At 56.0% G+C, this 11,500-nt stretch overlaps 1 protein-coding gene across 1 annotated transcript; it reads left to right on the forward strand.

The window, feature by feature from the left end:
- The first annotated feature begins 1,877 nt into the window (after positions 1-1,877).
- On the forward strand, positions 1,878-9,573 carry LOC118933653 (uncharacterized). The gene is made up of 4 exons (XM_057487988.1): positions 1,878-2,036; positions 3,007-3,177; positions 4,436-4,870; positions 8,881-9,573. Exons 1-4 carry the CDS (start codon positions 1,878-1,880, stop codon positions 9,172-9,174), a joined length of 1,059 nt encoding a protein of 352 aa, XP_057343971.1. The 3' UTR covers positions 9,175-9,573.
- The last annotated feature ends 1,927 nt before the right edge of the window (positions 9,574-11,500 follow it).

The following is an 11,500-nucleotide window of genomic DNA, read 5'->3' on the forward strand; positions in this document are numbered from 1 at the left end:
CTCTGGAGAGGAGGGGCACGGCAGCCGTGAGGGGCTGGCCCTGGGGCTGCACCACAACTTCTCGGCTGCTGGGCACCCTGCCCACAAGGCTCAAGTTGAGTGACTGGAGGCCCCACGTGGGTCAGGCTGACGCCCTTGCTGCTGAGATGGCCTGGCCCGAACCCGGCCTGCCAGAGCTTCCCCTGCCTCTCTGCCTTGGCACCCAAGCAGAACCCGAGCCCTGGCCCCACCACCTCAGCCCCTCCTGTCCCTTCCTGTCCATCCGTTCTCCCTACCTCTCCCCTCCCCGCCCCGCTTACCCCCTTCTCCTTCCCACCCTCCACTCCCTGCCCTCTACTCTCCCTGTTTCTTTGGTCCACTTGTCCACCTGTCCTCCTGCCAACCCTCCCCCATCTGCAGAAGTGTAACCAAGGCTGCTTTGGGGGCATCCCAGCCTGTCTAGTAAAATTAACACTGCCGAGGCCCTCACCCATCTGCTCACTTCTGGGCAGCTCCCCCAGGACCCTGGACACCAGACAAGGACACATGTACACAGCTGTGTCTGCATTGTTCTCGAGAATGAAAAGCAGGAAGTCACCTCTGTGCCCGTCAAGGGGCAGCTAGACCCTCCCAAGGGTGAGGGAGGCATTGTGGGGGTCCCGCGGGGGGCAAACGAGCCAGGCTGCTGCCTCACCTCCCAGTTGCGCAGCTGTGGGCCGGTTGCTTGCACTGCCGGTGCCTCGGTGTCCTCATCTGTAAAGTGGGACTGGTAGCACTCTTACCTCCTGTGGTGACCATGAGGGACCGGTTAGAACCAGGCACACGGAGGCCAGCTGTGTCCTCAATTGAATGAAGACGCTGAGGGTCTCTGCACAAGCCTCTCTTTGGGGGTTATTTTCCCAGGGCAGCTTCCACAGGGGGAGGAGTCCCCCACTGCCATTTCCCCAGGGCTGTCTGGCAGCACGGCCCTGCCCTGCCCCGCTGGTCTCCACAGGTCAACTGCAGCCATGGCGTCTCGCCTGCCCAGCTGTCAGGACTCTTCTGGGGGGACATCACTGGGAGGCCTCTGGATGGAGGTACAAAGGTCCCTGTCACAAGTGGGGCAGCAGTGGTAGATGGGGATCTGCCTCTGGGAGGGGCTGCTGTGGCCTGGGCACTGGGGGCTGTCTGCCCAGACCCCTCTGAGCCCACCATGTCCCTGGAAATGCAGTCTCCATTTAGCTGCAGTGGGGCTCACGGGGCGTGTTTGCCCTGTCACTGGCAGTACTGTCCCCACGCCAGGCAGACAGGTGAGCACTGGTGACAGGATGAGGCTGTGGGCAACTCCCCAGTGCTGGGCCCCCCCAGGTCTCTAGAATACACCATCTAGAGGAGCAGTGACTCCCATCGGGGGCAGCAAGAGAAGACTCGCCTAGAGAGGCCATGTGAGAGAAGTCGACAGGACTCTACTGTGGAAACTGGGGAGGATGCAGAGACCAGCCTGTACGCCATGGCAAGGGGATACCGGGGACCCTAAAATGCTCGGAAAGGTTAAGCTTCAGGACTCCCTGGGAGGCTGGGTTGCGCTTGTCAGAGAGAAGCACTTTGCAGGAATGTAGTTTGTTAATAGGGGACACAGAGAGCCCAGCAGGGAGGGTCTCCCTCGATTGCCCACGTTGTGGGGACACCTGCTTGGCCCCATTCTGCCTTTCTTGGAGGCAGAGTCCAGCTGTGCTCTCCTTGAATGGCTCCCTCCTGGTCACACCTGAACGGCCAGCCTGGTGGCTCAGGTAGGTTCTGGGGACACGTTTGCCCAGGCCGACGTCCACACAGCCTGTGGCTGCTGTGCCCACCTGGATGCCGGCCTCTAGCACGCATGGCCTCTGCTTCAGGCTCTAGGGGCTGCCCCCAGCAACCACATGCGAGTGTCTGTCCAGGGGGACCAACCCCGCAGGGCCCAGCAGGAGGTGGCCCTGTGTCAGTGCACTCTGACCTCTCACAGCAACGTCAGGACTGAGGCCAATGCTACACAAACCGACTGGACCCTGTCCCTGGTGACCCACTGCCTCCTGCTGGAGGTAAGGCCGTCCCCACCCATCAGTGCAGGGTGCTTCCCCCCTGCACAAATTAACTGCCAACTGTATGCCCAGTTCTGTGCTCACCGTGAAGAGCTTCCATCCTTTTTAACATTGTCTCTTGAATTTGGGGCTCATTAGCTATAAAGTTTTGAGCCATAAATAAGACCGAAACTGAATTTTCTCCCATTTCGCGAAGGGCCCTACCAAGACACGTTTATCTTTCTGGGGCTGGTTTTTGTCCTGTGATGTCCCTTACCCAACTCCTAGGCCTGGGGAGATGGGAATAAGGGCGAGAACAGTCAAAAGTAGGGGCTGAGTTTTACTGTGCACGCATGTCGGCTGAGTGCTTTCTGAGGCTTCACAGTTGTGCCTCCTTAAATCCTCGCCCCCCCCAGGAAGGGTCTGCTTGTCCCCTAGTCCCAGGTGGAGCCCTGGGCCCAGAGGTGGGGGGCCTGGGCGGAGATAGCCCTGTCATCCTGTCTTCCCACCTTGGCCTGTGCCCCCATGTGAGGCATGTCAAGGGCCCCAGGGGAGCGAGTCACTTAGGATCTCTGCCTTCCGGGTCATTGATCACTGATGTTAATGATCAGTTTCCAATAGCCAGTGCTGCCTGGGGGCCTGGCTCTGGGCTAGCAAGTCATGAGTATAAACTCATTTACATGTCCAGCGACTTAGGGTGCTCTGGTCCACCCCATTTTAGAGACAGGAAAACTGAGGTCACATGTTTGGAATGACCGGGTCAGTGGCGGAGCCAGAACACCAGCCCACAGCCGTCACTGGGGCATCAGTGAGCCCATGGTGTGGGCACTATGCAGAGGGAGGGACTGGCATAGATGAGGCTATTCTGCACTTTTTCTGCCCAGGCATGTGTCCAGCTCCACCTCCTTGGCTTTCAAAGCTGCCCCTGAATCCCCCCACCTTCCCCTGTTCCAGTGCACAGGCTCCCACAGATCCTGCACTCTGAGGACAGCCTGAGGGGGGCCCCTGTGAGCTCTGCCTGGCTGTGGAGATGCCCACCAGCAGCTGGCCCTCAAGGGCCGCATTCCTCAGTCCTCGGGCATCTGACACACTTGGGCCCGCCGCCAGCAGCACCATCAACCTGGCTGCCCAGCCTGGCCCTGCCACCTTCCTGGCGCTCCAGGTGGGGCCGTGCCACCTGCAGGGCACAGTGGAGCAGCTCGCCAGGGACAAAGCTTATGGACGCTGGCCACTGAGCCGGGCTGCCCGCTGCTGGCAGTGTGTATGGCCGGCCAGTAAGGGGGCCAGTGAGGTGGTTTACGGCACATGCCCCTGGGCTTCCAGAACCCCTGCCAGTGAGAGGCCTGAGGCTGGCCGGCACCTCCCTCCGCAGTCTTCCCAAGACCCCCAGCTACTCTTCTCCGAACATCCTCGCCAACACTTGGCTCCTCTTATCTCCAATCCTGCGTTCCTTTCTGGCAGAGGAGGAAACTGAGGCTGGGAGAGATTAGAGTCAGGCAGCACTGTGGAGCAGAGGAGCACAGATCCCAAATTTATAGGAATTTGTCTTTTTCATAAAATTCTAAGTGCAGGAATAACTGGGGGGAGCTGTCTTCCTGTCCTCAGCTGACGGGGTGAGGCAGGGGGGACTGTCACATCTTGGTTTCATAGTCTGTTTAAAAGCATCTCCTGGGCTGAGAGATGGCCTACGAATTGTCCAATGATGTTTGGGGGAGGGGAATGCATGCCTCCCAGGAAAGGGGACACTGCAGTCCTCGTCTGTGCGGGACCAGCTGCCCCGCCTGTCCCCTCATCTGTCGCCCCTGATGGAGCCTTCTCAGGGCAGGGACGGTGTCCCCCAGCACAGCGCTGGCACCAGCAGAGGCCCTGTCCATATCGAGGCAACACATGACCAAGCCACCAGAGGAAATACAGCGTCTGGGAGTAGAGCAGAGCATGCATGCCTGCTAGAACTTTCTGTGATGCTAGAAATGTTCTGTTCTTTGCTGTCCAGGCCCCTAGCTACGAGGGGCATGTAGCTGCTGAGCACTTCAAATGTGTTCACCAGTGCGCCCAAGAAACAGAATTTCTTGCCTCATTTTCATTTAAACTGAAACAGGACCTTGTGGATAGTGACTGTCCCATGGGACAGCAGGGACTGAAGACAGATCAGGGTCAATGCTGAGCTCTGCCTCTTTATTAGCCTATGACCCTGGGCAATTTGCTTGGCTTTTTTGAGCCTCAGTTTTCCCATCTGTAACTCAGGAATAGTCACCTGCCCATCTCAGCTGTCAAAGAGGATGAAAGGAGATCATTCACGTAGAGCGCTTAGCATGAGGCTCTGTGTACTATGTGTTCCTTACACAGTGGTTGTTGTGTATTATAATCTGATTTGTTGTTACTGTGATGGGGGGTGGGATAGGGGAGGCACAGATTGGTAGGCCAGGGGCTGGAGGGGTAATGGAGTAGGGGATGGGGAATCGGGGTCACTCCTGGCATGGGCCTGCCCTCTGGCCCAGCAGGGCCTGGGCCTCCCAGTTGGGCTGCAGCCCAGAGGCTCCCTGCAGGTTGTAGGTGGGGAAGGAGTGGCATCAGGGACCCTGGCAGTAGCCGGCCATACAGCCACCCTGACCCTGGCGGTGGCCGTGCGCCACTCCAAGGCCACTCTCCAAGCGCAGCTGAGGCACACATTGCCTGTGCTGCAGGCTCTCCCCCAAGAGACCTCTCTGACCATCCAGCTTGGGCAGGAGGCCGGGCACCGGCTGGGCCTGGAGCTGCAAGCAGGGGCCTGTAAGCTGCAGGGTGTCGGCGAGCTGCAGCTGGACCGCGGGCTGTGGTGGCGGGTGCTGGCCCAGAGCTCCTGCGAGGCCCTGCAGGTAGGTGGTGCTGGGATGGGCAGGAGGGGAGGGCATCAGGATCTCCAGGGGGCAGGACAGGGGCCTTCATTTCAACCACTGGCAAAACAAGGGAGATGGGTGAACCCCAGAGGAATGGACCCACGAAATACTGAGCTCCTTCCCTTTACCTTGCAGATAGAGCCATGAACAAAGCAGAGAGAAATGCCTCCCTGGTTGTGGGGTAGGGGCTGCACAGGGGGTGGGGGCAGGCAATGCCAGGATCAGTCAGCAAATTGTGGAGCATTGTACACAGTGGTGAGGCTAAGGAGAGAAAGAAAGTGGGAATGGGGGTGTGGTGTGAAAACACAGGGAAGATACTGCAATTTTATATAAGGTCAAGTCCGGTCCCAAAGACAAGATGACGCCTGAGCACAGACATGAAGGAGAGGAGGAGGAGCCCTGTGGGCATCTAGGGACAGAACTGTCAGCATGGCCAGTGCAAAGGCCCTGAGGCAGGGCTGGGAAGGAAGGGCATTCCTAGGACCAGGCTGAGCAAACCATTCCTATAAAGTAAATTCCGATAGTAAGTATCTTCCGTGTTGCATGCCTGCAGCCGGCTCTAACTACTCAAGCTGCTCCCATTACAGCACAAAACACCATAGACAGTATGTAAATAAATAGGCATTACTGTTTACAGCCACAAGACTGGCTGAGACGGCTGTGGGGTGGGTGTGGATGGCTGGGGGCACCCTGAGCTGCAAAGCTGGGGGCAGGGGTGAGAAGGAATAGCCAGGGAGGTGGGGGGACCGCAGGACGGAAGGGGGCACAGAGGCCAGGCTAGAAAGCCTTCCGGAACGAGGAAGGCTGACAGGGTCCAGTGCTGTGGCAGGCAGCTGCACCAGGTCTGGGAAGGCCACCTTGAAGGCCAGGAAGCCCTGGACTCTAGGTGTCCTTGGGGAAGTCCGCACTCCTCTCTGGGCCTCCATTCCACCTACACAGAATGGGGTGCAAATGCCCCCTCTGCTCTCAGGATTGGCTAAGACGGCAGACACCCTGTGCCTGACCTTCCTGGGTGGCAGTGGTGCCAGGCAGACCGAGGGCATCTCTCCTGCTCTTTGCTAAGGGAGGGGCAGGTGGAAGGAACCAAAGGGTGTCTGGGGAGGCCGGCCTCGCAGCCTGTCTGCCGACCAGCTCAACTGTCCACGTAGAGCAGGGGGTTGGTTCTATGCTCCGGGGAGGTGGGGCAAGGGGCAGAGGATGTGGGAAAGGGGGTTCTGAAGCTGCCAGCCATTGCCCAATGCTGGACCTGGTGGGCTTCAGAAGAATTGGTTCTCTTGGTGCAAAAATCGGATCCCTTATCGTTTGGGGAGGCAGGAGTGGGGAGGGAGAAGCTCACATGAGACCCTTGGGTGCTTCAAGAGCCTGATCAGAGTCAGAAATTCTCTCCTGGGAAGATGTGCACTCACGCACCATCCTGTGGCCTGTTGAAGGGCATCCTTAGGACTCCTGGTGCCCACTTTGAACTCAACTCTGGTTAGAAAGCCCAGCTTTCACGTCTCCCTCAACCTCTCCAGGCCCTGGGGGTCCCAGGCCAAGTCGAAGGCTCGGGCTCTGCTGTGGTGGACTCCGTGGCTGTGGATGCCCAGGTGCTGATCACCGTGGACTCCGGCACGCTGCAGGGGCCGCTAATCCTCAAGGCCTGTGATGGGGGCCTGGGGCCATGTACTCACAGGCTCAGGACATGCACGTGGACATGCTCTTAGCTCCAAAGAGGACCCTGGGAGATGAGGGTGTCTGGTCCACAAGCAGAGGAAGAAGGCTTTCTGAGGTGGATATCCCTCTGCTGCCTTAGTGCCTCGGTACCCCACTCTCCTCTGGTTTTTTTGCTTTTTAAAGACTTTGTTGATGAACAATATGTGCTGTAGAAAAGCACTGGGATGATAAATGCAGTTTGGTGAATTTTCATAAACCGAGCCCTCACCATCTACCTGAAGGTGTGGAATGTGACCAGACCTCCGAGACCCCTTGGCCCACCTCCACTACTAACCACCCCAAAGAGTCACTCCTTAGGTGCCTTCGTAACTGTCATGTACATAGAAGCACCTGGCACGCTCCCCTTGTTGTCTGTCTTCTTTAGTTCGACCTTCTGTGTGTGGGAGTCCACCATGCTGTCCTGGTGGTTTGCTTTTCAGAGCAGTATAGTATTCCACAGCATGGCCTGGCCGTATCGGAGCTCATCTACCCACTCTACCAGTTGTTAGTTAGGTGGTATCCATTTTTTTAAATTATTGACTATTTATTCATCCATCATATACATATTTGTATTTTTAGGGGTTTTTTTATTGTGGCAAAATACACATAAAATTTCCCATCTTAACCATTTTAAGTACACACTTTACTGGTATTAAGTACATTCGCATTGTTGAGCAGCCAGCACCCCCATCTGCCTCCAGAACCCTTCTCATCTTGTAAAACTGAAACTCTGTCCCCATAAAGCACTACCTCCCCAGTCCCCCCTGACCTCGCAGGCCCTGAGGGCCGTTCCACTTTCTGTGCCTATGGATTTGACTACTCTAGGTGCCTCGTATAAGTGGACTCATACAGCATTTGTCTTTTTGTGGCTGGCTCAATTCACTTAGTAATGGCCGCAGGGTTCATCCATGTGGATCCATGGGTCAGGGTCTCCTTGCTGTTTAAGGCTGAGGAACATGCCATTGTATGCACGGACCACATCGTGTATATATCCACACATCTGTCCACGGACACTTGGGTTGTCCCCACCCTTCGGCTGTTGTGAATAATGCAGCAGTGAACATGGATGTGCAAATGTCCCTTCAAGACCTTTCAATTCTTTTGGATATAAAAGCACCTGGCTTTTGCCTGATATGAATGGTGCTGCTTCAAACACTTCTGCACACGACTTTTAGCGAACATATGCATGGGGTGGAATAGCTGGACCACAGGGTGAGTGTAGGATCAGCTTTACTTATTCGATGTTCGTTTGGACTAGCTGGTCTTTCTGAAGCTCTCTGGGTGATTCACTGACCATGATTTCCCTTAAAAAAATCCATGCAGCCTCTCCCCCTGGGCATGTACGCGTGGTTGCCTGCATGAGAAGCAGCTCCATTGCAGGTCATTCTGAACGTCATCACGAACCTGTTGTCAATTTGTATTTGGGTTACTGATCGTTTTCTCTGTCCACTGCCTCCCAGCCTGAAAGTTGTGTCCACCCCAAACATCCTGTGGGCCGTTCCCTGTACTTAGCCAAAGCCTTTCTCTCTGAGGTTCCTCCCTGGGCACGTCACCTGTGAATTTTGTACATGACATCGAAGTGTGTTCGCTGCATTTGGTGGGAATCTCCCCTCCTGTATTCCCCTGATGTGATGGTGAGCAGGGAGGGGACAAGAAAGAGGCTTGATGTAACATCTGGGAGTGGTTTGTTTTCTCCTCCATGGGAGACGCTGGCCACCTCCCAGGCATGAGACTTCATTTCTCTTGCTCCCTCGTAGATCGGGCAGGAGGTGGACCTGTTGCTCATGCACAGCTGGCCCCAGCCTGGCCCCTCGGCCCTCCCAGCCCAGGTCCTGCTGGATCTGTGCACCGAGAGGCATGGGCCTGACTACAGACGCACCCTACAGGTCAGAGTTGATGGCAGACAGGTGCAGGGCTCTGCCGGACGGGCCTTGGTTTGCTGGGGGCAGTAGGGATGGCCCAGTGAGATGGCTCCAGTCCCACAGTCATGCCGCCTGACAGATGTCCGAGGAGCTGAACTTCACTCGGTGACCAGGACACATCTCCCTGAATTATGCACTCCAGCACAACATCCCCATGCTGCAGGCGCTCGGGATGGAAGACAAGCTGGGCCTGCAGGTCAGCCTTGGCGAGCACCAGCGGTTATGGAAATCTGTGGTCGGCCATTCATTCATTTGTTCATTCATTCATTCAACAAACCTTCTTGCAAGTGGAGACACGGCGATGGTAGAACCGGGTCAGCTGTCCTTCTGAGCCGCAGCAGAGGGTGGCCCAGCATCTCCCTGGTGTCATTCTAGCTCTCCATGGACCTTCATGATGGTGGCTCCGGCTTTGGGCATTCCGGATGTGTCACTGCGGGGCCCACTTCTCTGAACTATACTGGAAGGTGCTCTCACTTTCCTGTACACCTGGAGCTCTCTGGCCAGAACGAGGATGACAGTGTGGCCCTGATGCAGGCTGGGTCCCCAGGCAAGGCCCGCTTCAGCACCAAGCTGCAGATGCACAGCAAGGCACCCAGCCCGCTGCCTCCAGAACAGAGAGCCGCGCAGGGGACCTGCCCACCTGTCTCAGGCCTTGGCCAGGTGCACTGAGATGCCTCTCAGGCCTGGTGTGGCCCTGGGCAGGACATCCTTGTCCTTTATGGCCTGGTTCCCAAGGGAGCCCTTTCCTAGGGCTGTCAAAACAAAGTATCTCAAGCTGGGTGGCTTACAAAATCAGAAGTTTGTTCTCTCCCAGTCGGGAGGGCAGAAGTCAAAAATCAGGTGTCAGGGCGTTTTCCTTGCAGAAGTTGGGTAGGTGGTGGTATCCGTGGGGTGACCACCTCTCTGCCCCTACTCCTTGTCCCCTGGAGGCCAGCGGGACCTCTCAGTTCCCTCACTGCTGGCAACACCCAACAATCACAGCCCCTCAGGGGGGTTCTTGGCTGCCTGGCATTAATGGTCTGAGTGCCCCTGGCAGTCGGGACCTCCCTGGGCATGGGGATTGGGTCCCCGTCAGTGTGTGGCCCCTCTCCTCATGCCCACCACACACTAGGTGCATGTAGTTGAACCTTATGTAATGAAGGAAAGAACAAACGCTTCCTGAGGCCTATGGGTTGCCCTGTGGGCACGTGTTTTCAGGCATGTTTGTCCATGAGGTGGGTGGGTTGTGCCCACATTATAGATGTGGAAATTTGGGCTCAGCTTCAGGGAGCAGCACCCAGCCTGCCAGGCCCCAATGGCAGGTGACGGTACCGGGCCAAGCAATGCACGTCCCAGAGCACCAAGTTGTGGCCCCGGGAACCTAGCCTCCGATGGAGGCGAGGCCCCATCTGTTCCCTGGGTAACTGTATGCTGAGGAGGTTAAGGCAAAGACTAGTGAGAACAAACTCCTGGCTGTGAGGTTCCAGAATCTCCTTTTCTGGGGGGTTTCACCTGCTGCTGTGTTCCAGCTCTGAGGCAGGGGACTGGAGGAGATGCCCGCGTGGGGTGGAGGGTGGGGACCCTCCAGCCTGGGCCAGGTGAGCTGTAGGTTGGTCTCATTTGCTCTCAGTTTGATATTGATAAACCCTGGACAGAAGCATTTGTTCACCTGTTTATTCCCTCACCAAGTACTGGACACTGGCTGTGTGTCAGGCACCATGCTCAGTGCTGGAGACAGTAGGGGACAAAACAGACTAAAGGCCCTGCCCTTATGGGGCTGACCTGGCCTGGAGGGAGCAGGAAAGGTTGGGGGGTACTTTCGATGGGCAGTCAGGGGAGGCTCCTCAAAGGAGGTGTCATCTCAGCAATGATACCAGTGAGAGAAGGAGATATCCAGGCTGAGAGAGATGACGTTGTAGGAGCTCAGAGAGGTAAAAGTCCTGCCCATGGTCCATCCCACTGGGGTCCTCAGGCAGGGGCCCCACCCGCAGTCTCTGGAGCGTTCCTGAGCTGGGAAGTCCTCCCTTCTTTTATACAAAAGAGGGGGAGGCCCGCTATTTAGCGGTGGGCATTAACCAATTGGGGGAGTAGTGACCTGGCTCCTCCGAGACTCCCCATCAATGGGGGTCAATGTTGGCCCTTGGTATCTTTTGTGGAGGGGAGGAAGGGCGTACTTATTTTAGATACCAACCTCCATGCAAGCCAGGTTTTTCTCTCAGGGAATCCAGAGGCAGATCATGGACCTTCCCTTGCGATGCTTAACTTCACACCCACATTGGTGCCCATATCGCACTCACTTTATTGTGAGCCGACATGCATAGGTCTGAATCCTATGTAGGTTCTAAAGGAGGGGAGTCATCTGGCACATCATAGCCTTGGTCCGCCAGGTCAAGCCGGTGATAGTGGACTTGTATCTGTCTGCCAAAGGCAGTATTGATTTGTTCTCTAATGAAGGTGGTAATTCTCTGGAAGGCCCAAGGGCCAAGGGAGAGCACAAGCATGAGACCAAGGAAGGGTCCTAGTATAGGGAGAAGATAAGGAAGAAACCCACTCATCCCAGTCCATAGGGGATTTTCAAACAGTTTTTTCTTTCTTTGCACGAGATCTTCTTGGAGTCTTTTTATTTTGTCACAAACTACTCCAGACTTGTTTGCGTAGAAGCAGCATTTCTCTTCTAAGGCTAAGCAGATGTCACCTTGTTCCACGGTGAGAAGGTCTAGGCCACGCCTGTTCTGTAAGACTGTTTCTGCAAGGGAATCTATTTGGTCTTGAAGATCTTGTAAGGTTCCTGAAACAGCCGCAAAGAAGGTGAAAACGTGAGAGTTGATGGGCTTCATCTTTTTATAAGGTGCAGTTAAGAAGTGTGAAGGCGCCAACAAGGATCCAGTAAGTGGTAACAAGAATAGTCTGCTGTACAAGGGTCCACTGGGGAGGGGTGGAGGCGGTGAGTCCTGTGCCTAAGATAAAGACAAGGACTAAACTGGTGGCCAGAATCTATGGAGAGAAGAAGAAAAAG

The sequence above is a fragment of the Manis pentadactyla genome, chromosome 10 (genome assembly GCF_030020395.1).
Source record: "Manis pentadactyla isolate mManPen7 chromosome 10, mManPen7.hap1, whole genome shotgun sequence".
NCBI lineage: Eukaryota > Metazoa > Chordata > Mammalia > Pholidota > Manidae > Manis > Manis pentadactyla.